Raw genomic sequence first — 26,081 nt, forward strand, 5'->3', positions numbered from 1 at the left:
GACCACACTTCCTTCCCTAGCGTCTTTTCTTTCCTCACCTACCCCCACACTGGGAGCCTTTGAGCCAGGTGGACCTGATTCAAGTCTGGCTTTGTCACCATCCAGCTGTGGGACCCGAGGGAAGTCACTTGATATCTCAGGGCCTCTCTTTTCGTGTCTGTAAAACAAGGTAGTAGCCACCTTCCAGGTGGTTGTGTTGACATAGTTTATGTATGGTGTGCAGCCATACAGTTTACGTGTGATGTGATGGGCATTCGCGTGGGGCTGCTTCCCTCCAGACCTGCTCCCGAACCTTCGGCCTACATCTCCCTCTCTCTCCTCTGCTCTTTCTCTGTTCCCGTGCTTTCTCTACCCAGGGTGGCCCTGGGACCCTCCCACTCCTGTTTCCCTCCATCAGCCTCAGCTGGGAAGAGGCACTGGCCTCAGTCACAGAGCCAAGAGGCAGTAACGCTTCACCCTGCTACAATGCCCTATTCTGGCTTCCCACATCAAAAATTCAGAGCGCATGGTGCTGACAAAGGGCTTTTGTGCTCTTTCTGGATGCCGGAGGCTGGAGGGCACTGGCATGCTGGTAAATACTTCACAACCAGCTTTCTGATCGAAAGCCCTGCTTTGTAGCATTTGCCAATATCCATGGTGTAAATACTCCCACGGTGGCCAATTTCAAGCTACCAGCAAGGCGCCACCCAACAGAGCTGGGAAGAGATGCACAAAACGGGCTCAGGGTGGCCTGGCGCTCGCACACCACTCCGTTACCGGGTGTGCTTGGACACAGAGAGGTGGGATTCCCTGGCTATTTCAGTTGTTTATGGAAACGATAGGAGGAAATGCTGTGAATCAGGACTTGCAGAAAATGAAGACCCTGTGGCCAGAAATGTCAGGCTGCCCTCCCACCGCATTCCGTCTGCTGCTCTAAGAGAGCCATTCCCTTCTCTTTGGAGTCTCTGAATGCAGATTTCCCTTTACATCAGCCATAGTCTGCAATATCTTTTCTTTTGTTAGGCAGGTGTGATTTACTGCTTAACCAGGACCACACAACTCCAGAGGGCACCATCCACCGCGTCCTGTGGAAACTGCCTCTCCTGGCGCACCTGTCCACACCCTTCTCTCCCACTGCCACTGCCATGGTCCAAAGCCACCGCCGTCTCCTGCCTGACAGCTGGTCTCCGTCTGGTCTCCTGCTTTCTTTCCGGGCTCCGTGTGGCAGCCAGAATTATCTTTCTAAAGATGTAAATCTGTACTTGTCATTCCTTTCTTCAAGTCCTCTCCTGGCTTTCTACTTGAGGGTGAAAAAAATCCAAACTTCTTATCTGCCTGCTCTGGCCCTTGCCTGCCTGTGTGTCTTCATACGGGACCGCTGTCCTCACTTACTGGACTTCAGTCCCCTGCCCTCCTCCCAGTTCCTAGAAGGCTCTGGGCCCTTTCCCATCCGAGAGTCTGCCTGCACCGTTCTTTCCCCATCCTCTCATGTCTCCTGTTCATGCCCCTGTCTTAGGGAGGTCTTGTTCACCACCCATTGAATGTGGCATCCCCTTTCCCAGTCTTGGTCCAGCTTCCTGGTTGTTTCCAGCAATGTAGCTATCAAAAATTAATACTTCTATTATCCTGTATACTTGTCATGATGTATATTTGTTTATGTGCCCCAACTAGGTTAACTTACTTGAGACTGGGAGTCATGTCTGTTTCATTCACTTTAGTACCCCCAGCACCTAATAGAGGGTCTGGAACATCACTGGTGACTTCCTGAATTACGAGATGAATGATTTTGGATGGGCGGGTGGATGGACGGATAAATGGATGGAAGGAAGGATTGGTATGCATGAATGCACTTTCCCATCAGGCTGTCTGCTTCTTCAAGGCAGGTACCATATCTTGACCAACTCTGAATCCCCAGTGCCTTGCACAGTGTCTGCATAGAATAGGTATTTGGTAAATTTTGGTGGTTGCACGAGCAAATTATGCAGGAAGGAATGGATGAGGTGACCCTCAAGGTAAGTCCTATGATAGCTTCTTTCTCTCTTTGGAATGTTCTCCTGACCCACCCTTCTCCCCTGGCTCTCGCTCCTTCACGTGTGGGCAGTGGCTGCATGTGGGTTTTGTATCCACAGGGGGTGACCTGACCTCAGTGGACCCCATGGTCCTGGAGCAGTATGTGGTGGTGGCAGACTACCAGAAGCAGGAGAGCTCGGAGATCAGCCTCAGCGTGGGGCAGGTGGTGGACATCATCGAGAAGAACGAGTCAGGTAGGGGAACTAAACCATCTCCCTCCCGGCCCTACACTGTCCCCGAGCCCCTAGGACAGGAGATGTTTAGAAACACAGAAACAGCAATCGCTGATCTGAGCTGGGCCGTTTCCACAGATCCAGCTGACAACCTCTTAGAAAGCTGCCTCTGTTTGATCACGGTGCTCAGATATCCCCCTTGGTCACAACTCGCCAGCATCCTGTTGGGTCCGTTGTGACCGATTTATTCTGAGGGTCACATTTCGTGAACGGGTCTTCTGGTTTCAAAGCCACTTAGAGACACGGAGTCCAGCATTCCACTGGAACATTGCCTTTGATTACCGTGGGAGTCTTCACGAAGGCTCCGCCAGCTGTGGGCTCTGGTGGGAACGGACACGCCACCTGACTCTTCGGCCCACCTGGCATCACGGGGGCCACTGGTCATGTACACTGGCCAGGTCTGGGACGGAATGTGGTATGATCCGACACTGAGCCTGAACTCTGCACCTCACCGCAGTCCAGCTTGCTGCTCCTCTCAGTCCATCAATGCTCTCGTATGCAAAATATGCAAAATAGAAAACGCTGCTACTTCAAAGAGCTATTATAAGGATCAAATGAGATAGTGCCTAGAGTGTGCCTGGCACACAATAGGTACTCAAGGATGTGGGTTTCCCTCCAGGTTGCCTTCCTTAGCCACAGAGTAGCCATCAGCACTATCGAAAGAAAAGGGCAAGGAGTAGGGAATGAGCAGCTCCTCTCCAGGAAAAAGTGGCATAAACCCACCCGCTTTGTTGTGGCTAAAATGTGACCTTGCCTAATAATATGATTGGCAGGCCCGTCTTTGTGACACCCCATTGACCAGTTAAGGACCAGCAAACGGCCAACAAACAGAGGGAAAGCTGTGTCTGCAGCAGCATCTGAATCATGTTACCACAGTCATGAGATCTGCATTAGCCAACCAAACTCGTTAATTACTCAATATAGCAACTACCATCCCTGCATCACAGCCAAAGAAACAAGACGCTAAGTGACGTGGTCACTCACCCCAGATCTCATGACAGGTTACTGAGCTGGAATTCCAAACCAATTCCAGCTGGCCCCAAGGGCACGTGACTTTCTGATTCCTGGGAATGAATATGTGCTCCGCAGGGACTAAGGAAGGCAGCCCCCACCCCTCTGGGCAGCCCGCTTGCGTGAAGTCGGGAAGACTCCGCGGCTGGGAGGAGAGTAGAAGCCAGGATGGGGTGTTGAGGATAAGCCTCGTGTGTCCAGAAGGCGGCAGGGAAAAGGAGGCAGACAATGAAATCTTCCTGGGGCCAAAAAACTGGCAACATTTATTTTTAATTGTATTTTACCAGCCAAGTAATACTGGACACATTCTTCTTAGAACAACCATAAAGTTAAAATCTGCTTTTTCCACTAGCTTCAACATTAGTCCCCTTTCAAAACCCCAAATAGACCCTCTAACGGTTCACTCTGAATCCTTCTTGATAACTGTATACACGTACATATACGTATGTATATATATGTGTCTTTGTGCATGTGTGTATGTGTGTGAACTGTATGTCTACATGTGTGCCCATACATAGATACGTAATCATATGCACACACACACATTTTGTGTGTGTTGATATAACTTTATAGTTTAACCCCAGTGTTATCATTCTGTACCTTTTGATCATTTTGATCTGCAACATGCTTTTTAGTCAACATTCAGCTTTTATTCCCTTAACATCTGCCTACTGTTGATCTACATAAGCCATATTTTTCTCTACCATGAATAGAATATCTGTGCACACTGGTGCGTGTTTCTTTAGGTTAGACAATGAGACATAGAACTACTGGACCGTAGGTACACATATTTTGAATTTCAAGATCCTGCCAAATTGCCTCCAAACTGGTCATGGCAATTTACTCTCCCTCTAGCAACGCATGAGGCATTGGTGCAGAGTTAAGAGCTGAGACTGTGAGGCTAGGACAGCCTAGGAATGAATCCTGGCTCTGCCACTTTCTTTGTGACCTTAGTCAAGTCACTGCCTCTCTCTGAGCCTCGGCTTCCTCATCTGTAGAATGGGGCAGTAATAGTAGGCAGCTCGTAGGGCTATTGTGAGGATCCCGCCAGTCAGATGTCAAGCACTGCGACAGTCTGGCACACGTTATTGTCGTTATATAGTGAGTTTCCTGAACCCCCACACAAATACCGGCAGATACGAGTTCTTAGGAAGACATACGATGTATCTTCTAATTTCTGGTTTTCCACAGACTTATCCACCCCATTCACTCGCGCGCACACACACACACACACACACACACACACACACAGCCACCAAAACTTGTATTGCAAAAGGAGTGTCCAGCCGAGTAAAGTAGGTGACTTCCAAGTCAGGGAGGTCAAAAGCAAAGGCCTCCCTGTAAAACCAGAAAGGCTACTCAGTAGGCTGCCCCTTCCTTCTCTTCTTTTTTGGGGTCTCCAGGGCTTGGAGGTATGTGATCTTGGGGAGCAGATCCTGTTTTTCCATTATACTGTGCAGAGCCTGTTGGGCCCTGTGTTAATTTCCGGTTGCCATTGTGACGAAATACCACAAACTTAGTGGCCTCGAACCACGTAAATTATTTATCTTACAGTTCTGTAGGTCTCAAGTCCAAATTGGGTCCCACTGGGCTAACATCAAGGCGTTGGCAGGGCTGAGTTCCCGTCTGCAGGTTCTGGATAGGATTTGCTTCTCTGCCTTTTCCAGTCAGTTTCTAGAGGCCACCCCATCCCTTGGCTCATGGTCCCTCCCCAGTCCTCAGAGCCAGCAGTACTGTGCCTCTCTTGTCTTTCCTCCACAGCCACACCTCCCTGACTCTTCTTCTGCCTCCTCTGTAATGCATGGGGCCCACCCTGATAACCCCAGATAACCCCCTATTTGTAGTTCAGCTGCTTTGCAACCTTGATCCCACCACCTGCAACCTTAGTTCCGTAACATAGGCACAGGTTCCCAGGATGAGGGCACAGACATCTTTGGCCAGTCACTGTTCTGCCTGCCACAGGGTACAAGCCCTTCTCGAAAGGAGGAGGACCTGAGTCTGGGTGAGAGGCCTCTCAGTTACACTGCAGCCAGATTTACTTTGACACGAGCAAATGCAAACTCAGTGTCTCAGATAAGTCATCAGGGCAGTGGCTTCAGTATCTCTTAGCCCTGGGTGCACATAGCAGCTTTGCCCTGAGCCATGTGAACTTGGACAAGCGTACTGACTTCTTGGAGCCTCAGTTTCCTCATCTGTGCAATGGGGATGATAATCTGAAGATTATATAAAACAGTGTAAGTAAAATGGTTAGTGCCTTGCATACCTTAGCGAAGATAGCTACATTCTTTACTCTCACCATTCAGGATGACCTTTCTCTCCCCTGTCCTAGCTCAGAAGTGGGTTCTTTCTTTCTTTCTTTCTTTCTCTCTCTCTTTCTTTCTTTCTTTCTTTCTTTCTTTTTAAGTTTATTTATTTATTTTGAGAGAGACAAAGACAGCGTGAGCAGGGGAAGGGCAGAGAGAGAGGGAGACAGAGAATCCCAAGCAGGCTCCACACTGTCAGCACATAGCCCAATGTGGGGCTCAAACTCAAAAAACCATGAGATTATGACCTGAGCCGAAACCAAGAGTCAGACGTTTAACCAACTCAGCCACCTAGGTGCCCCTTCTTTTTTTTTTTTTTTTTTAATGTTTATTTATTTTTGAGAGAGAGAGAGTGTGTGTGTGTGTGAGAGAGAGAGAGAGAAGGGGGGCAGCCACAGAGGGAGGGGGACAGAGGATCCAAAGCAGGCTCTGTGCTGCCAGCAGTGAGCCCGATATGGGGCTCAAACTCACAAACTGTGAGATCATGACCTGAGCTGAAGTCCGATGCTTAACCACCCAGGCGCCCCAGAAGTGGGTTTCTTCTTAGGCTATTCTTAGCAGGTAGCAGGCAGCTAACATGGGTAGTTGTGTTCCATGATAAAATGGCAACTTTTTTGCCTTACCCTAAGCATGGACTCATAGTGGCTGAACATATTATTATACTCTGACCCCCAAGCTTCACATCTGACCCAACTAACATCAGTCTGCACTCTCATTTTCCAGGTTGGTGGTTTGTCAGCACGGCTGAAGAGCAAGGCTGGGTCCCCGCAACCTGCCTGGAAGGGCAGGATGGTATGCAGGATGAGTTTTCACTACAGCCTGAAGAAGGTAGGAAGGAGTTGGAGCCTTGCACTTGCCGTGGGGTTGGGGCTAACAGCAAGCCCACCCTTAGGGGCCTTTGGGAGCCAACCCAGGTGAGGCTAGCCAGAGCTGGGGACCTAATACTTCCATGGGACCCCCAGGAGGGCCCCAGCCTGATCACCCCAGCACCTCACTATTCCTCACTCGAACCATTCTGACGGCCAAGATGCTGGGCTCCTTCCAGCTCATTCGCAAGACATCTGAAAGTATCAACGTGTGCTTTCTCAGTGACCAGTCTGGGTGTCAGCATTAGGCCTGACCCTCTCCACGCACACTTCCGTTTCCTGGAGAACTTACCCTACAGGTGTCCTGAAGGGTGGTTCCTACAATGCCAAAAATGCTAACGCCCAGCTGACTCTGTTTTCCCCACTAGAAGCATTCCTGAGACTAGAGTAGGAGTCCATCTTAGCTAATAAATCGAAGGGTTTTAGAGTCAGACCTGAATGTGAGTTAGCTGAGTTGGGCCAGCACCTTAACCTCTCTCCACCTCAGCCTCCTCCTCTAAAAATGGAAATGATGATGTCTGTACCATGAGATTTTTTTTCTTAATTAAAGGAGATTCCACATGCAAAGCATTTGGCAAAGAACCGGAGACAATAAATAACTAGGAACAGTTATTAAATAACTATGCCTTACCCAGGGGTGACTATTTGGGCTTTTAGCTGACTGTTCGGGGGAAAGCACAAAACCACTTTTTGTGTTTATCAGAAAAGAGGGTGACAAAAGGGGGATAACTCTATGCTGAAAGGTTAATAAAAAATGTATATGTGGGTTTGCGTTTAGTTTTATTACAGCCAGCACCCCTCATCGAAAACGTATGTCGTTTTACTGGTGGTTTTGTGGGGCCCCCAAGCTCTGAGGGGCTGGGCCAACTCAAAGAATCCACTCAGATTCAGGGGTTGTGATGTTCTGCATGAGAGCTGTAGCTCCCTTAGGCAGTTGATGATGACCATTGTGGGCACCCCGCTGTAAGAGACTGATTGTTAACTCCATCTGATAGATGAGGAGACAGGCTCAGAAAGGTAGAGACACTTGCTTGGGGTCACACAGCTAAAAGGTGGAGAGATCCCACATTTTCCTAAGTTTGCACATTTTTCTTCTCCCTTGACACAAGGGCTTCTTTTAGTGCCTCTTTATAAGTCACGCTAGGAATAGAATTATATCTACTGGTGGCCTCTGCACCCGAGTTCAAGGTTAATACTCAGGAAGTCGGTCCTTTTAAGATACCTGGGGCTTGGCGTAGGCTCAGAAATAATTCCTCCTAAACGGGAACGCACGCTCAGCGTCCCCTTTGCCTCCAGACACTGGGAGTGCTTTCTTCTCACCTCTGCCTTCTGCCCTTCACCTCTACATGCTGCCTGTCCAGTCTCATGGAGGTACTGGTCTTTGCCCCGGCCTGTGGGCCGCCGCCGGACCCTGGGGGACTTGTATGCCATCAGCTGGCGTCAAGGTGCCTACCTTGGGGTTTTCTTCCCTGTTCGGTGTTTGGAGCTGGGTCCCTGCATCTGCATGCGTCTTCCTGCTCGGGGACTGCCCATGCCTGTTGCATGTGAGAAACAGTGACCTTGCCTGTTCTGTGTGTGTTGGTATGTAGGTTTGGGCAGTATTTCTCGGCCTGGGGCTCTAAAGTTTACCAGGTTGAAAAATAATGCCTGGGGCCTCTATAATGCTGAGCCAGTGACCTGTTTCTTTTATCAGACACATCACAAGGGGAAGAAACCCACATCAAACTGTCCTAGGCCAAAAGGGAAATGTATCAGCTCGACACTGAAAAGTCTGGGGAAGGACTAGCTTCAAGCATGGCTGGATCCAGGGGCTTGAAAACATTATGGGGACCTGGGACTTAACTCTCCTCCCCTCTGCTCTGCTGTCTACCTTGCCGACACCATTTTCTCATGACAGCGATTCCAGGCACCTTTCAGAGATACCTACCAAAGAAAGTGCTTCTCCTTCAACACAAGTCTTAGGACTGGTTCTGACCGACCCACATGCTATCCCTGAACCAATCACAGTGGCCAGGGGAAGACAGCACTTTGGCCAGGCTGGGGTCCTGCACCCTCCCAGTCCCTCCAAGGCAGTGGTGAGGTCAGCCTTACCCAAACCATGTGGATGGAGGCTGGTAGTGGCGACAGAGGAAGGGCAGACGGACGCTAAGCATGCAGTGTCAGCGGGCACCTGCCATGCAGTCTGCAAGGTTTCCCACCGTAAGGTTTGTTCAGGATCACTAAGTGTTTCATGGAGCCCAGAGAGCGCCTCCGGGTGCCAGAGAATCTCCCTGTGTAATTCAGGTGAGGGGTGGGCCCCCAGGAGTCCAGGGCCCATAGGACTGACAGCATTTAGTCTAGGACTGAAGCAGCAACCCTTCCCACCCAACCAGAGAGAACTTCTCTGCATCTACGGGTTTGAATTACCCCCTGCACCCCTCACAGCACCCGCACCCACCCTGCAGCTACCATGAGTGAGGGGAGCAGCTGACTCTGCTGTACGCAGGATATCTGCAACTTGAGTCAGCTCAGCCCCCACAGAGCAGGTCAGTGGGCTAGATCAATAAATAAATAAACTCCCTCTGTGTTTTCCACCTCCCTCGACACCAGCTGGGCAGGCCACAGACAGCTTGTGGTGTTTTCCCAAAGAGAAGAGAGTCGGCCCCAACATGCTGGCCATCAACACCAGCCCACAGCTGTCTCGGTCACTCCCTGGGGGCCGGAATGTAAGCTAAATAGGAAAGCCCTTCCGTGTCCTCTTCAGGGTCCCTGGGGACACTCATCTGTTCTGTCTCAGAAGTCCCTGCTGACAGTGTTGAGCACGGGAGCTATTCTCTTGTTCTCCGGAGGGCCCTGCCAGCTTGTGACAGTGAGCAGTCCTCCAAGCAGAGCCTGAGAAATAGTCCCATGGCTTTGAGGGGAAGAGTGAGGCACCACTGAGAGTGAGGTGGAAGGCACCCCAGTCACATTAACGAAAGTTGAAGCAGGCAGTGATTTCACTGTGCACACGTGTGTGTGCACGCGTGCGGTCATGTGTGTGCATAAAATTATCATGTGACACGCTTAAAACGAATACAGTGTTAAATGTCAATTAATATCTCAATTAAAAAAACAAAATATTAAAAATAAAATTGAAGCTTCAGGCGTGGTTGGATCCAGCGGCTTGAAAATAATTAATGAAAAATGAAGATCAGTTACCCACTAGGTAATGACAATTGCTTTTAAAAATTAAAGGAAAAAAGAAAATTGCTAGCTGTGCCCTCCTTGGTAGGGATTTCAGCCTGAAACCATCTGTTGCCAAATCCAGCTTACCCCTGAACAGATGACTTAACCCCCTCTGGCATGAGCTAGGTGGCTCCCACCAGGCCTTTGGGAACTATTCATTTACTAAACGTTGACTAATGTACTAAATAGTTACACAGTATTGCCAGTACCGTGCCCAGTGCTAGAGACAGAGGAATAACTGAGACAGACACAAATCCCTACCTTCGTGGTGCTTGTATTCTAGCAGAGAACACAGACACAAAACACAGTCACCAGGTAAATTGTATGTGTGTTAGAAGGTAATTCCTGGTATGAGGAAAAAAATAAACCTGGGTAAGGGGGATGAGATTGCCATGAGCTGGAATACTGCATAAAGCAAGGTCAAGGAAAGTAACCTTGAAGCACAGCTTTGACCTTGAGGAAGATGAGGATGACTGCATGACCCTGAGGGATTTCAGAGGGACAGAGGGATTGGGACCTGACTTGTGTCCTGTTGCTGCTTGCACAGGGTCATCCAGGCCTAAATGAGGGCCTAGGGGGTCCCCAGAAATTTCTGGAGGAAATCCTTCCTTTCAGTGGGCAAGGGCATCTCATGTATCACAGCCTTGGCCGTCAGCATCCCAGGACTCTCACTGTCTTTGACTTAACCCAGCATCCCTTTGTCCCTGCAGAGGAGAAGTACACAGTCATCTACCCGTACACAGCTCGCGACCAGGATGAAATGAATCTAGAGCGAGGGGCTGTGGTGGAGGTGATCCAGAAGAACCTGGAAGGCTGGTGGAAGATCAGGTACCTGCTGCAACTGAGTGGTCACATGGTCTCTGGCTGCTCAGAGGTCTGTAAGTGATTACAGATGGATGGGATGAGGTTTTGGCCTGAGCCACAAAAGGATGCTTCTCCTCGGTGCCGTTTAGACTCCCTCCCTATCCAAATCCTTCTCTCAAAATCCGTAATAGACAAAACCTCCAAATGCCCCAAACCACAGATAGCGGTAACCCTGTTGAGCAAGACTGGTTTCCACCCCCATGTGTTTCTCGTAAGGAGATGCTGCATTGCCCTGTGCGGGTGATTTCCCACTCCAGCCCTGCTCTGACACCAACAGGATGCATAACACCACAGGACCGCAACTCATCCTAGAGCCAAAAATTGCCCTCATCTCAGAGTTCAGTAATATAAGCTGGAGGCCAGCTTTCGAACTCTTTATCACAGCTCTTTCGCCTATGTGATGCAATCAGAACCCTATGAGTGCCAACTCCTCCTGGCCTGCCTGCCACTTCCCCAGTGTTAGTCCTGGGAACCCCTCCTTGGTTACCTTAGGAGGCAGGCAGTGGCAACAAGACATCAGGGCAAAAAAAGAAGTCCTTGGGACCTGGTGTCTATACAGCAATGTGATGCAGGATATTAGGGCCATTCATCGGGGTTCAGCCTGTGGCATTTCTTTCATTCACTCAACAAACACACACCAAGAATCTGTACTGAGCCAAGCACCGTTCTGGGACTTGGGGAGTCAACAGTGAGAAAGACACAGAGATTCACACCAGCAGGCACGGCAGGCAGGCTCAGTCCCCTGGCAGGGTGGTGATGCATGGGGACTCTGGAGCACAGAAGAGGAGCTCCTGAGCTCAGGGGGCAGGATGGCTTCCTGGGAGGGGTCTACAGAACTGAGGTTTGAAGCAGGAGTAGTGACAGTGACACCTAACATATCCTGAGTGCATATGGTGTCAGCTACATTACGAATTATCCCAAAACTTAGTGGCTCTGGAATTCAAGGAGTGACTTACTTGGGTCCCTCCTGAGGTTGCAGTAGGATGTCAGCGACGCATGCCATCATCTGAAGGTTCAGCTGAGGCTGGAAAGTGACAAACCAGGATTTAAACCTGTACCTTTCTCACCCCAGAGCCACTCACCTCTACGTGCGCTGCTCTGCTTGTGGCTTTGTGACCCCAGACAGTGAATTGTCTCGTGCCGAGGGCCTGGATTCTAGGTAGCATGACATTTTCCAGTTAGGACAAGATTGGCTCCCTCTCAGAAGATATTTTAAGATTGAAAGGCATCAAATCCTGCAGATTTCTGTCTCCTGTAAATTGGCTTCCAGTTATAAAGGACCTTTGTCGTCACTGAAACACAGTGCTGTTTAGTTCTTGAAGTGATTCTTGACGAGAGATTTGGCCTTGCCGTATATCATCTCCAGCCGTTCAGGTCTCTTCCACTCTCCCCCAGAGGTGTGGGCATGCATTATGTGGGCCAGACCAGCGGGGTGCTTGCAAATAGTTGACATCCGGTTCTCAAGGGAAAACTACCCTTGAGTTGTGGTGTTTTCCAAAGTGTACATAGTCCCACCGGGTGATTCCAAGCCTCCCGTGCAACGTCACTAAATGTGGAGTTCGGAAGAGACGAACACAGTTGACGCTCACCAGTTGGTGCAAGCAGGCTCCAGCACCCCTCTGGTCCAATCTGACCCCTCAGCTCATGCTATGAAACTGAGCTCTGTTGTGCAGAGAATTAAGCGATCGCATTCATTGAATCCTTTGGAATTCAGTGAGCTGTCCATCAGGGTCTCGGTCACTCTGCAGTTCAGTGACCACCAGCTGACTCTTAGCAAGTCGTGGAACCAGCTCGTGACCAGCTGAATGCATGGTGGTTGTTTTTTTATTTTTTATTTTTGAAGTTTATTTATTTTAAAGATATAGTATGAGTGGGGGAAGGGCAGAGAGAGAGAGAGAGAGAGAGAGAGAGAGACTCTCAGGCTCCATGCTGCCAGCACAGAGCCCAGCGTGGGGCTCAAACTCACGAAAACTTGAGACCGTGACCTGAGCCAAAACCAGGAGTCTGCCAGTTAACCGACTGAGCCACCCAGGTGCCCCCTGAATGCATGTTTAATCTATATGTTAACCAGTGTGACTGGAGCCATGCCCTGGCTGTGCCAGGCTTTGTGCCAGAAGCTGGGGCTGCTGGGAAGAGGCAGCAAAACAGGTTAGGAGCAGAGACTAGACTGGTGCCGACTGCCTAGGTCTCAGTCCGTTTCTGCCGCCTCCCAGGGTTGGATGCGTGAAGTACGTCAACAGCGGGAAAGTGGGTAGAACAGACTGGCATACAGTAGGTGCCCACTAAGTGGCAGTTATCACTGTTGTCATCTCTGCGATGACTGTAACGGGACAGTGAGTGTAGCAGAGCTTTATGGCTGCTCGCCTTTGCCAGGCCCGTGGGCAATTTGTCCACTTGTCCTTTTATTTCTTTATTCAACTCCCTGGCACCAAGGCTCTTGCCACACAGAGATCAGTCAGGTGCAGCGTACCCCAGGAGCTCGTGTTCTAGCTGGGGAGACGGAACCGCCACAGCCAAGTGCACTGTGTGTCCCAGGTGCTAGGGTGGTGTTGTGTGCGGGAGACACTGGGTCACCGTGGAGGGAGGGGTTCATTCTCTGTGAGGCTCAGGGAAGGCTTGAGAAAGGAAATGACAGTAAGCAGAGCTGGGGAAGAAAGAACAGGAAGGACAGGGGGAAGGGGCTTTCCCGACACAGAGTTTCCAAGAGCAGAGGCCGCCGGAGTGAACAATGGTGGTGCGTTTGGGAGACTGCAAGTCTTGTGCGGTAGGAGGGGCATGGGGGTTGCTGTTAAGAGATGAGGCTGGGGAGGCAGGCAGAGGGTGGGTTGGAAAGGCCTTGAATGCCGAGCTGAGGTCAGCAAGGGGTGTGCCAGCCTCTGGCCCATCGTTCCTGCCGTCTGGGACTTGAAGTGCAGTGCGTGGTAGGAACACAGCCTCTTTCTGTGCGTCTGGCAGAGCAGCCTGTCCAGCATCCCTCCTCTTCCCAGGTACCAGGGCAAAGAGGGCTGGGCCCCAGCCTCCTACCTAAAGAAGAGCAGTGGGGAGCCCTCACCCCCGAAGCTGGGCCCCGGCTCGTCCGCCCACACCGGCGTTCTTGACCTGGACGGAGTTTCCCGGCAGCAGAGCACGGTGGGCAGGGAGAGAGAGCTGCTCAACAACCAGAGGGACGGCCGGTTTGAAGGCCGCCCGGGGCCCGACAGCGACATCAAGCAGAGTGAGTGACGCCCCACCGAGCTCCGGGGGCTGAGGACCTACTATGTGCCAGGCTCCGTGCTCGGAGCTCCTCACGTGTCCCTCATCCTCACAACAGCCCTGCTGCCCAACATCCTGTAGACAGGAAAACAGGCCCAGAAACCCTGGGGAGCTTGTTCCAGACCATGGTTTTTCCACGATCTTGCGCTGATCATGATAGCTTCTATCTCTCAAGCCCTACTATGTACCAGGAATCTTACAATTAGTCTCATTGGCTCCTTGTAACGATCTCAGAGGGACTAAATTACTTTTGTTTTACAGATTAGGAACCAGAGAGATAAGGTGATTTGTCCAGGGCCACCCAGCTAGTAAATGGTAGGGCCGGGACTTGAACCCAGGCCCACCTGACCCCAACACCTGTGCCCTCTCTTTAGGGCCTCATTTCTGAGCCAGAAGTTGTTGACCTTGCGTTGAGTTGATTCGAACAACAGTTCTTTATGCATCTTACTTTCCAAAGCCTTCTGTATATATGCTTCCATTGAATGTTCCCAACACACCTGAGAGTATGGGTTCCTTATTGTTGTCTGCAGTGAGCATGGGACCCAACCCCCAGGCACGTGACCCTGCCCCAGTTGTGCAGGGCAGGAGGAAGCCATCTGCTGGGAAAGTCCCCTGGCCCAGCTAGACTTCTCCAACTGTTTACAGCAGCTCAGCAAACTCGTAAAAGTCAGTGAATTCTTGAAACTCAAGAATTTCTCCATTCTCTGCTCAGCTGATGTCTCAGAAAAAAAAAAACAAAAAACAACACTGGCATGCCATGGTGGGGGTTCTGGCCAGCCCCTGGCTTCTGTGATTCTAATCTATCACGGCCAAGAGCACAGGATTCCCATTAACGCTGAGCAAATAAGAATCTGAACCCCCATGTCTTTGTTAGGAGATGGGTTCCGATGCTCAAGCAAACTCTCCCTACCCCTGCCTCACACCCCCCCTGCCCCCCCGCCCAGTAACAGGGGCTCAGATCATTTAGATGTTCATTTCTTTCTCACAAAGCTGTCCGGCTCTGCGTCCAGGGCTGCTGGGGCAGCTCTGTGCAGTCAAAGGTCTTATTAGACGCTATCTTGTGTTGCCCTCATCTTGCTGGTCCAGGGTGGTGCCCCACTAGTCCAGCCAGTGAAGAAGGCAGGGAGGAGTGGAGGACTTGACTCAGAAGCTACATGCTCTCCACTCTGTCACGTCCCCCTGGCCAGAACTTAGTCACATGGCAATACCTAGCTGCAAGGGAGTCTGGGAAGTGCAGTCTTTACATAGGCAGCTTAGTGGCTGGCTAAAACTCCATCGCTAACTAATTGTAACAGAAAACGGGGGAGATGGGGATTTAAGAGATTAGCACATCCCAGCTGCCAGACTTGCCCTCCGTGTGGACCTGTGCTGAGCCAGCTCAGGGGATGACACATGTTCCGCCTTGAGCCAGGAGCCTGGACCATTACGCAGTCATCCTCCTGAGCCTAGAGCAAGGGCAGCCCAGTTCCAGAGTAGAAACCCCTGATGTCGTCAGCCCACATTTGTTTGTTCTCTTTACGTGTTGTTTAACGTTGCACGCCACCAGGTGCCCCCGGCCTCGTTTGCACCCTTTCCTTTCATCTCTGCCACTGCCCCTGGGTGGCAGGCAGGCATTACCACGCCTGTGTTCCACCAAAGCCTACATCATGGGGCCTGTCTGGAGAGCCTCACGCCGCTCCGGCACACGGGCAGTCCTCATAGTCCCGAGCCAAGTCTGAGCGGCCCCTTCTCAGTCAGGCTGTTTCTTCCCACAAGAAGGGTCACAGCGGCTCACGAATGCATGCCTGGTGTCCCCCTGAAGAATTCCATCTGCAGAATTCTGCATGTGTGTGCAGTAAGCTCTCGTCTCTTTGTAGGATCGCCCAAGATGAGGCAGAGACCCCCTCCTCGCCGAGATATGACCATAGTAAGTGGACCCTTGCTGCTGGGAAGCCAGGCCCTGATCCGAATCTGGCCCCTCACTCCCACCTTGCCCTTTCCAGAGATGTTCTCTTGCCTCTCCACACAGCTGCCTGGACAAGTGTCGCAGACCAGACAAGTGTTGGTCTGGTCAGAGGGGGAAAGGCTAGGGTCCCCTGGGAGTGATGCAAGTTACCTATGGCTCTGCCACGGTTAGGTCTCAGGATGTGCCCTCTGCTTCCTGAGCCCACTTTGCTTTATTGTAGGTCAGTCTTCTCTGAGAAGGTAACTCGAAACCAAAGCTGGGATGAGGCATAAGTATTTGTCGTGCCGTTCTGGTATTTTACTTTCAGACTCTGTTTTTAATTCTTGAGGTACCTTTTCTAACCAATACTTTGAAAATTGAGCCTTCTAGCATTTATTGAGCACCAGCTGGGCACCCTGCAGTGTGCTGGGTGCTTCATTACGTGGACCTATTGAATGCTTACAGTGATCCCACCAGGTAGATCCCCATTCTACAGGAGATGAAACTGAGGCTCCAAAAGGGGAAGTGATTTGTCCAAAGGTGCACAGCACGCATAAGCAGTACTTCCAACCCAGATGGGTCTGACCTGCAAGCCCGTGTTCTTTCCACAACCCTCACTGCCTCTTGAATTCAGAGACTGTTGTCCTGCCCCAGATTTTCATGATTGTAGGTAAATGTCCCATGTTTCTCCTCCTCACTCTGAAGCTGATGGTCCAGTGAACCATCTAGGAGATGATCTGCACAGATGGTCCTCTGTGTTTTGTCCCTTAGAATCCAAATGGGTCCACCAGCTCCCCTCGAGGGTGATTGTGTGCCCTCGACCCTTAGCGCCTCCCCCCTTCAGCCAATGGCAATGGACTTACCCTGGATTTAACACTGTGTTTAATTGTGCCAGCCTCGAGGTCTTAACCTGCCCAAGCCTCCCGTTCCACCCCAAGTGGAGGAAGAGTATTACACTATTGCTGAGTTCCAGACAACCATCCCTGATGGCATCAGCTTCCAGGCGGGTCTGAAGGTCGAGGTGAGTGGACCTGGCGTCCCTTTGCCTACTTGTGATTCTTGAACCACGGCACCACCTCCTGCTTCTCTCATTTCTCTCCTCACCCTCCCTCCCTCCCTCCCTTCTTCTTTTCCTTCCTCCCCTCTTCCCTCTCTTCCTTCCTCTCTCCCTCCCTTCCTCCCTTCTCTCCTTTCTTTGTGGCAGCTTTACTGATACATAATTCACACCATACACATCACTGACTTAAAGTATACAATCCAGTGTTTTTTAGTATATTCACAGAATTGTGCAACCACATTCAGTGTTAGAACGTTCTCATCACCCAAAACAGAAAGGCTGTATACATTAGCCGCCACTCCCTGTCTCCCCTCAGCTGTTCTCAGCCCCCCTGCCCCCAGCCCTAGGCAGCCACTAATCTGCTTTCTGTCTCTGTTGCTGTGCCTGCGTGAACATTTCATATAAGTGGAATCATACACTATGTGATCTTTTGTGACTGCCTTGTATTCTGTTTTTATCACCACCTACTTCCCTTCTTGCTTCTCTCTCTCCTTTTCGTCCCACTCCTTTGCTTGTCTGCTCTGTTCCTGCACCAAGGCCAACATCAATCCTCTCTCTCCTTCCATTTCTTTCTCCTTTCCTCGTGGAGTCAGAGCTTGAGGCTGTTGCCCGTATTTCCCGGAGAGCCTGGAAGTAATGCTGTAGCAGTCAGCTGCCAGGCACTGAGCTCAGCACTTCACACACAGTCTCTCTCTTAATCATTTACTCTGGTGAGGCAGGACCATTCACAATCCCCATTTTTCAGATGAGGAAGCTTTGGCTCAGGAAAAAAGGTGCTGTCCAAAGTCACACAGCTGAAAGGTGGCAGAGGCAGGATTTGAACCCATGTCTGTCTCCAGATTTGAGCCAGGACTGTTAACCTCCTATTGTTAGCCATCTGCTGGACATTTGGGAATGTCGGGAGGGCGGGCACCTTATCTGTTTTTCACTCCTGTGTCCTTACAGCTAGCACAGTGCTTGGCACATGGTAGGTTTGCAAGAAATATCGATTCAGTGAAAATCTGTCTCCCCACTAGCCTCCTGCCTGACACTCAGAAGGCCGGGGAGTATCTTCTTCATTCTTACCCGCAGCCCTGGCATTGGGGCTGGTCCGTAGTGGGTGCTTTAGAAGTGAACGTTTGGCTGATTGAAGGACATAAGCAGTGGATGGACGACTGTTGAGCCAGTGCACAAGTGTGGTTGCCCTGAGGGTCTTGAATCACTCGCTAAGAGATCTGCAAACCACCTGCTGGTTCCCTCCCACTCTGACACTTCCTGCCTCTCTCTCTCTCTTTCCCCTCATGCCCTGGGGCAGCTGCCCAGGCAGCTCAGCAGAAGGTGGCTCCCCGAAGGTGCTGCGTCCTGGGCCTCGCCACCACCGATTCTTCCCAGGCATCTCCAGAAAGTCATCCTCAACCAAATGTCTTTCAGCCCATTGAGGGAGGGCTATCTGCAGAGAGCTAAAGTCTCTCCAGCTAATTTTATAAAATGCAAATCCCAGTCTAGGTAGACAGACTAAGGGGAAAGCAGAAATACCCACAAAGTTCTAAAAAGACTTCATAGCTGTTCCTCTTGCCTTTTTTTTTTTTTTTTTTTTTTTTGGCCTTTCTGGCCTTTCCAACTTCATATCTACAGAACTCAAGGCATCTTGATTTGTGCTAAAAGATCATTCTATGCCCAGTTCCCCATTTTGCTGCTGTAAAACATATACATCCGATTCGACATGAAACATGTGCCTTCTTCCTAGCATCTTTTCACACCCCAGGCTGTGTCTCCGACCAAAGCCTGTTTCCACAGCTTTTCTGTGAACCCCACTGGTCAAGCTGGCCCTTCTCCAGCTCTCTTACTCTCTCTGCCAGGACTGACCTTGCTTTAACCCAGCTCCTAGCACTCCACCTGCCTTCTCATAGAAGGCACTCAGGGCCTGGGTGACTCAGTCGGTTAAACGTCTGACTTCAGCTCAGGTCATGATCTCCAGGTTGATGAGTTCGAGCCCCGCATCAGGCTCTGTGCTGACCATGTGGAGCCTGCTTAGGATTTTCTCTCTCTTCCTCTTTTTCTCTACTTCTCCCCACCTTGTGCTCTCTCTCTCACTCTCTCTCAAAATAAATAAGTAAACAAACAAACAAAAGGCACTGAAGGCCATTTTTTGAACTGAACTTGGCATCTCAAAATCAAATTCATTCTTTAAATCCTCTAGGAAGCCTCCCCTGATTCACATTGGTTTCCCTTCCCTACCCTGTATGGCTTATCTGGGCCCTATGTCTCAGTCTTCAGCTGAGAGCAAGCCCCTCACTTCTGTACATGCTTTCTTGACATAATGAGAGATGAGTGTTGTTTTCTTCTTCAGTGACTGGGTTTTGTAATCCAAGTTGAAAGTTCCCTTCCCTTGGCACTTTGCATAGATCACTCTGTTCTCTTCTCACATCTAGTGCTGCTGGTCACGAGCTACTACCTACCTAATTCTTATTCTCTCGTTCAAAATCTGTCATTTCTCTGATTCTCACAGGAGCTCGTTATCTTTAAAATGCTTGGATTTCACGAAAGTGCGTCTAGGTGTGACTTTCTTTATTTTTACCTGCTTAGCATTGTGGTGGGCCTTTTTGATCTAGGCCTCGAGATCTTCCTAGAGAGTTCCCCACTTTTACTTTTTTAAATAGTACCTCCATTCACCCTCTTTATTCTTTCCTCCTGGAATAGTTATTAAACAGCTTTGTGACCTTCTGCCCCTGTTCTCCACGTCTCCTGACTTTTTCTTCACGTTTCCATCTTTGTCCCTTGGTGCTGCCTTCTTGGAGCATTGGGCCTCATCTTTTTTTTTTTTTTTTTTTTAACGTTTATTTATTTTTGAGAGACAGAGAGAGACAGAGTGCAAGGGGGGGTGGGGCAGAGAGAGAAGGAGACCTAGAATCTGAAGCAGGCTCCAGGCTCTGAGCTGTCAGCACAGAGCCCGATGTGGGGCTCGAACTCATCAACCGGGAGATCATGACCTGAGCCAAAGTCGGTTGCCCAACCGACTGAGCCACCCAGGTGCCCCAGCATTGTGCCTCATCTTCTAGTTCATTCATTTGCTGTTTAACAGTTCAGTCTGTTGCTGGTTTTATTTCCACAATTATTTTCATTTCTGAGAGTGCAGTAATGATTCTTTTTCCCGGGCGCCTGTTCTTGTTTCAGCAGAGCCTGTTCTTTCGCAAATTTGATGCCCTTCGGTCATGCTCTGAGAATGTTAAATATGTTGAATTTAAGGTCCTACTGTTATAGTCCATTATCTCTTTTCTCAGCCGTATATCCTTTGCAGTGCTGTTGGTTTATTTCCGTTCTTCTCATGGTGTTAGTACTTGCCTTGGGCTGTGCAAGAAGAGGCAGCAGTCAGACAGTCCAGAGGGGACTTGTACACAAAGTGCTGGTCAGCTCCCACCAGTTCCAGCACTAGGTTGGAGACTTCCAAGCCAGCCACTGAATAGTGTGGGGTCTCTCTGACCCAAGCTCTCACATTCCCTGTTTCCACTTATGAGCAATCACCTTCTTTACTCTGCCTGCCCTAAAAGAATGGCAAGAAGGGCTGTGAGGAATCAACCAGCCTGGCTGCTTCTGCTCTGGTATCTCAGTTAATCCCCTGTTGCTTGCTCCTGGGCACCCTGTTCCCAGGATCCCCCACCTTGAAGTCTGGCAGACCTCAGCCCTGCTCCACCTTTGGTGGCAGGTACCCCTGCAGCAGCCCTGGGCCACAGCCTCCCTCTGCTGCCTCTGTCCATCTGTGAGTCCTCACAATTCCTGGTCCGCTAACTTCTCCCCTTCCTCCTTCTGAGCTTGGCTTTGTATTCATTTATTTCCCTGGCTTTTTCGCATCGAGGGGAAGCTGCTATTCACCCTCCTCTCGAAACCAGAAATCCAACTTGCACAGCATAAAGGTTTGGTTTTCTTTTCCTCGGAGTGCTGAAAAATATGATAAAACCACCTTCTCCTTCAAGACAATAAGTTTCCAGCGTTTTGTACACACACACAAACACACACACACACACACACCGTTGTTCAAGCATGTCGGCAAACAATATTTGCCGACAGGCACCACCGCTACCTGGCTCAGAATGTTCTGAAATCAGCCAAGCGCAGCTCAGGATGTCGTGGACCATGCGCCAAAGCTGAGGGCTGACTCTGCGTGCAGCCGGGAGCTCATGGATCCCTGGAGTTTCCTGGGGGTGTTGGGGTGCCTCCCGCCAGTCTCCACCCCCCACTTCAACTAGAACCAGTCCCCTTTTTTATTTCTGGCCTTTATCCTGTCTCTCTTTGCTAAAGCTGATCCATTTTAAAAGCTCACATACCCGACATTCTTTTCCAGAAAACACAGACATAACCCAACCTTGAAACTTAACTGCTCGTTGTTCCATGATGTCAGCGTACGGCTCTGCCAGTGGTAGCCTGGGGGCCTCCGGTGGGAAGCCACTAAAGCTTTTGGCTTACCCAAGTATTCTCTTCTCATGAGCAGTTCTGTATCCTCTACTTTCTCCCCCACTTTGCTTCCTGGCTCATTTCAATCTCATCTTAGCCTTCGGATTTCGTTAATGGAGCCACAGTGTTCCAACATGATGCCCAGGATCACCTTACTTGCCTGCCTGGTCTGTGTATGTTCAAAACATGTGCGGCTGCTGCTGCTGCTGCTGATGATGATAGAGGCACCTCTCTGTGCCGGGGACCTTACGCCCTTGATAACAGTCTTCACAGAAGTCCCAAGAGGTCGATATCTTCAGCCTATTCTACAGATGCACCTGAGACAAAGAGAGGTTAGGTCCACTGCCCAAGGTTGTATTGCTAGTAAGTGGAGCTGGGATTTGAACCCAGGCATCTCTGGCGTTAAAGCCCAGGTTTTTTTCCTTCCCCTTCATGCTTGTGATTTGGCATTGGCTTTTTTTTAAAAATTTTTTTTTTCAACGTTTTTTTATTTATTTTGGGGACAGAGAGAGACAGAGCATGAACGGGGGAGGGGCAGAGAGAGAGGGAGACACAGAATCGGAAACAGGCTCCAGGCTCCGAGCCATCCGCCCAGAGCCCGACGCGGGGCTCGAACTCACGGACCGCGAGATCGTGACCTGGCTGAAGTCGGACGCTTAACCGACTGCGCCACCCAGGCGCCCCTGGCATTGGCTTTTATTCATGATAGCTCTCGGCCTCCCTCTGGTAAATGAAAACTCCCGTAAGTTGTGATCAAGAACACACATGTTGAGTGCTTCTGCCGTAGGACTTTGCATAGAGCGTAAGCTTAGCAAATCCTCATTGATGTATTTCGCCGCGATTATCGTCCTGTTTTCATTTTCTCATGTACATACTTGGAGTGGTTGAATTCGTGGGTGTGCCGACAGTGACTTGTATGCCCAGAGTCACCTTTAATTATTACCAGAGCCACTGGGTGTCGGGGAGATGCTGGTCACCCTCACGCAAAGGGCTTGCCTGTATCAATACCCTTTCTGGGAGACCAGCAGGGCTTGTTAAATATACACTTGACACATGCATCCTGCCTTGTCAGTGATCTCCACTGTAATTTAATAATAGGAAACATTTACCTTTCGGCATTGACCAAGGGCCACTGTGTGCATTCGCTTATGCAGTCCTCCTGAAAATCCTGTAAGGGGTGTTCTTGTTCTCGCCACCGTCCTCCATCTCACGCTGTGGAATCTCAAGCATGCGGCTTGTGCGGGGCCACGCAGGCGATAAAAGGTGGAGCCAGAACTGGAACCCACACCGAGGGCCTCAGAGCCCGGCCTCTGCCTCCTGCGCTAGGCTGGGTGGAGGAGTGTGGCGGCAGGACCGCACCCGTGGCCCTCTCTGCCCCCAGCACTTTCTCACCTCGAATACAGCTCCTCCCCAGGCAGGTCCCCTTTCCCGGCGGCCATGGGCACGTAGTGGTAAAGGCTCCAGCTCTGGAACCCACACACCTGCCTTTGGCTCCTGCTTCCTCCGTTAGCTTTCCGCAAGACCCTCTGCAAGTCCCTCAGTTGTCCCGAGGCTCAGTTCTGCATCTGTAAAATGGGATGATAATCCCCATCTCACACAGCGGTTGCAAGCATTAATCAGGTCTCCTGTGGAGGGGGCCTGCCAGGGAACTGCAGAGTATTGGTTTGCTCAGTCTGCTGCCACGAAATGTCACAGGCTAGGTGGTTTAAACAACAGAGGTTTATTTCCTCACAGTTTTGGAGGCTGAAAGTCCAAGATCAAAGGGTTAGCAGATTTGGTCTCTCGCTAGGCCTCTCGCCTTGGCTTAGAGACCGCTGTTTTCTTAACTGTGTTCACACGTGGTCGTCCCTCAGTCTGTGTGTTCTCTGTGTCCTAATCTCTTATAAGCACACCAGTCCTGTTAGATCAAGGCCCACCCATATGACCTCATTTTAACTTAATTACCTCTTAGAAGGTTCTACCTCCACATGCAGTCACATTCTAAGACATGGGAGCTGGGGCTTCAACCTATGAATTTGGAGAGAGCACAGTTCAGCCCATAACATGCAACATACACACCTTCCAGTCAATTCAGCTATATGATACTGAACAAAAAGACAGGAAACGTAAGATCTTAAGTACCATGGGTAATTCCACCCATGGGTGTCTGTCCCAGAGGGAGAAGGAGAGGAGATAAAAGTTTCTTTTACCTTCATCAGCAGAGGTTCCCCTCTGTCTAAAGATGAGCTGAGTGTGGAATTGGAGCAGACACTGCCGGTGGCCTGTCCTGCAGCCCGACCCTCCTGCAGCCGCACACAGGTCCCTGAATATGACAGCCTCCCATCTCCTACACCCCCATTAGGGCACCACCCAGAGAGGCCAGGGGATTAATACCCCGGGGGGGTGGGGGGGTGGGGGGGCAGGGACTAGGAATCAGGAGATAAATGTCCCCACCCCCCAAGTTGGGATGAGTTCTGCATGGTCTCAAAGGGTCCTGGCAGATTAAGCCCCCGTGGCCCGAAACAATAACATACTCATAATTGGCTCTCTTTTCCCACTTTCTCACTTGCACCTCCTGAAATCACCTCTCAGATTAATTACTTGTACCCAAGTCCATGTCTCCAGGACTGCTTTGGGGGATATCCAAGATTAGACCAGAACCTACCCCCATGTAAGATGTTTCTGACCCACAGTAAGGTCTCCATAGATGGTCCACTGCAGCCGTTGTCTGGGGATCTGCTGAGTGAAAAGTCCTTGCTTCCAGAATCCAGTCACATGTGGGTTCTCCCAGACTGTTCTGGTCCACTGGCCCTGAGACCATCCCTACTAAGTGCTCTCCTCTGTCTTCCCCTCCAGGTGATCGAGAAGAACTTGAGTGGCTGGTGGTACATTCAGATCGAAGATAAAGAAGGGTGGGCCCCAGCCACCTTCATTGACAAGTATAAGAAGACAAGCAATGCCTCAAGACCCAACTTCCTGGCTCCCTTGCCCAACGAGGTGACCCAGCTCCGTCTGGGGGATGCAGCAGCAGCGGAGAACAACACGGGCAGTGAAGCCGTCGGCCCCTCCCGGCCCCTGCCCGACGCGCCACATGGTACCGCGGACTCCGGGATACCGTGGTCCAAAGACTGGAAGGGCGGCAAGGAGGTCCTGAGGAAGGCGTCTTCCGACATGTCCTCGTGCGCAGGCTACGAAGAGATCTCAAGCCCCGACCTGGAGGAGAAGCCCAGCCTCCCTCCCCGGAAAGAATCCATCGTCAAGTCGGAAGGGGAGCTGCAGGAGAGGGGGCGGCAGAGGATGGAACAGCTCCGGGGCTCCTCACCCAAGCCTCCGGGCATGATTTTGCCCATGATTCCAGCCAAACACACCCCCCCGTCCCGAGACAGCAGGAGACCAGAGCCCAAACCTGACAAAAGCAAGTTGTTCCAGCTGAAAAACGAGATGGGGCTGGAGTGTGGCCACAAGGTCTTGGCCAAGGAAGTGAAGAAACCCAACCTCCGACCCATCTCCAGACCCAAAGCTGAGCCACCAGAGGAGAAGCCGGAAGTTGTTCCCCAGAATCCCTTCTTGAAGTCCAAACCTCAGGTTAGGCCCAAACCAACTCCTTCCCCCAGGACAGAGCCACCTCAGGGCGAAGACCAAGTAGACATCTGCAACCTCAGGAGCAAGCTGAGGCCTGCCAAGTCCCAAGAGAAACCCCTACTAGATGGAGAGAGCGGCCACCAGCCTGCTGGGGGCCAAGATGCAGCCTTCAGCCGGGGCTTCCTCCCAGGCGACGGGCCTGGCCGCACCCAGGACAGGACGGCCAAACAGGATGGGCTCAGCCCAAAGGAGATGTCCTGCAGAGCCCCTCCGAGGCCAGCCAAGACCGCAGATCCTGTGCCTAAGAGTGTGCCCGCCCCACTGCAGGAGGCTTCCCCGCAGAGACCGGTGGTCCTGCCCCGCAGACCGCCGCCCCCCAAGAAAACCACCTCATCCTCCAGGCCCCTCCCAGAGGTCAGAGGACCACAACGGGAAGCCAACGAAGGCAAGACAGCTCCTGCCCCAGGCCGGGCCCTGCTGGTCCCTCCTAAAGCCAAACCTTTCCTTTCCAATTCCTCAGGTGGCCAAGACGACATGAGAGGCAAAGGTGGTCCGGGACCACGGATGGCGGGCAAGATGGGAGAAAACAGGGAGAAAGTAGCCGCAACCCCCTTCCCCAATGCGGATGGCCCGAAGGACTCTTTATATGTGGCTGTGGCCAACTTTGAAGGAGACGAAGATACCAGCAGCTTCCAGGAGGGGACGGTGTTCGAGGTCCGGGAAAAGAACAGCAGTGGCTGGTGGTTCTGCCAGGTCCTGAGCGGGGCCCCTTCCTGGGAAGGGTGGATTCCTTCCAACTATCTCAGAAAGAAGCCGTAGCCACCTCCTTCCCTGTGTGGCGGTCCCGTGCATCCCTGCTGGCTTTACCCACATATTTAATATGCCTCTTAATTTATCACCCTTCATGCAGCTTCAAAGGAAGGAAGGCTCTGGAGTACTGTGGTTTCTTCCCTCCCATCACAGCATTCCCTGGAGGCTCAGAGGGTCAGAGGCCACACCCCCTGCTTCCTCTCCAAGCCAGCATCCCTGCCTTAAGGCCGGTGGCATTGCCACCCTGTGTAGGCCACCTAGCAGCGGGACCGTGACTCTCCGACGCCTCCAAGACCAGAACCCATGATCTGGAAACTGCAGAAAGGGTCTCTCATTGCTGGCACCCCACCCAGTCCGTGATGGCTGGCCCCCAACTTCTCCGTGTTTCTAAAATCCCAGTGACTTTATTTACTCAGTTTCCAAAATGCCTGGTACCAGAAAGAACTCCATCCCCTGGAAGTTGGCTCCATTGCCAATCCCAAGGAGATGTCCTCCTCGAGGCTCGGGGCCCGGGAGCCT

The 26,081-nt window shown here is 51.1% G+C and overlaps 1 protein-coding gene across 1 annotated transcript in view; it reads left to right on the forward strand.

Annotated features, from left to right (window-relative positions):
• SH3PXD2B (SH3 and PX domains 2B) overlaps positions 1 to 25,571 on the forward strand; it is a 100,269-nt gene extending 74,698 nt beyond the window's left edge. Inside the window, exons 7-13 of the mRNA XM_047072920.1 lie at positions 2,109 to 2,243; positions 6,320 to 6,424; positions 10,377 to 10,494; positions 13,518 to 13,744; positions 15,639 to 15,688; positions 16,602 to 16,727; positions 24,027 to 25,571. Of these exons, the coding sequence (XP_046928876.1) occupies positions 2,109 to 2,243; positions 6,320 to 6,424; positions 10,377 to 10,494; positions 13,518 to 13,744; positions 15,639 to 15,688; positions 16,602 to 16,727; positions 24,027 to 25,571 (2,306 nt within the window). The remainder of the gene's footprint in view (positions 1 to 2,108; positions 2,244 to 6,319; positions 6,425 to 10,376; positions 10,495 to 13,517; positions 13,745 to 15,638; positions 15,689 to 16,601; positions 16,728 to 24,026) is intronic.
• Positions 25,572 to 26,081: the final 510 nt, after the last annotated feature.

The sequence above is a fragment of the Lynx rufus genome, unplaced genomic scaffold (assembly GCF_022079265.1).
Source record: "Lynx rufus isolate CCGP_SWC_20201006 ecotype Redwood Valley unplaced genomic scaffold, mLynRuf1.p SCAF_1, whole genome shotgun sequence".
Taxonomy (NCBI): Eukaryota; Metazoa; Chordata; class Mammalia; order Carnivora; family Felidae; genus Lynx; species Lynx rufus.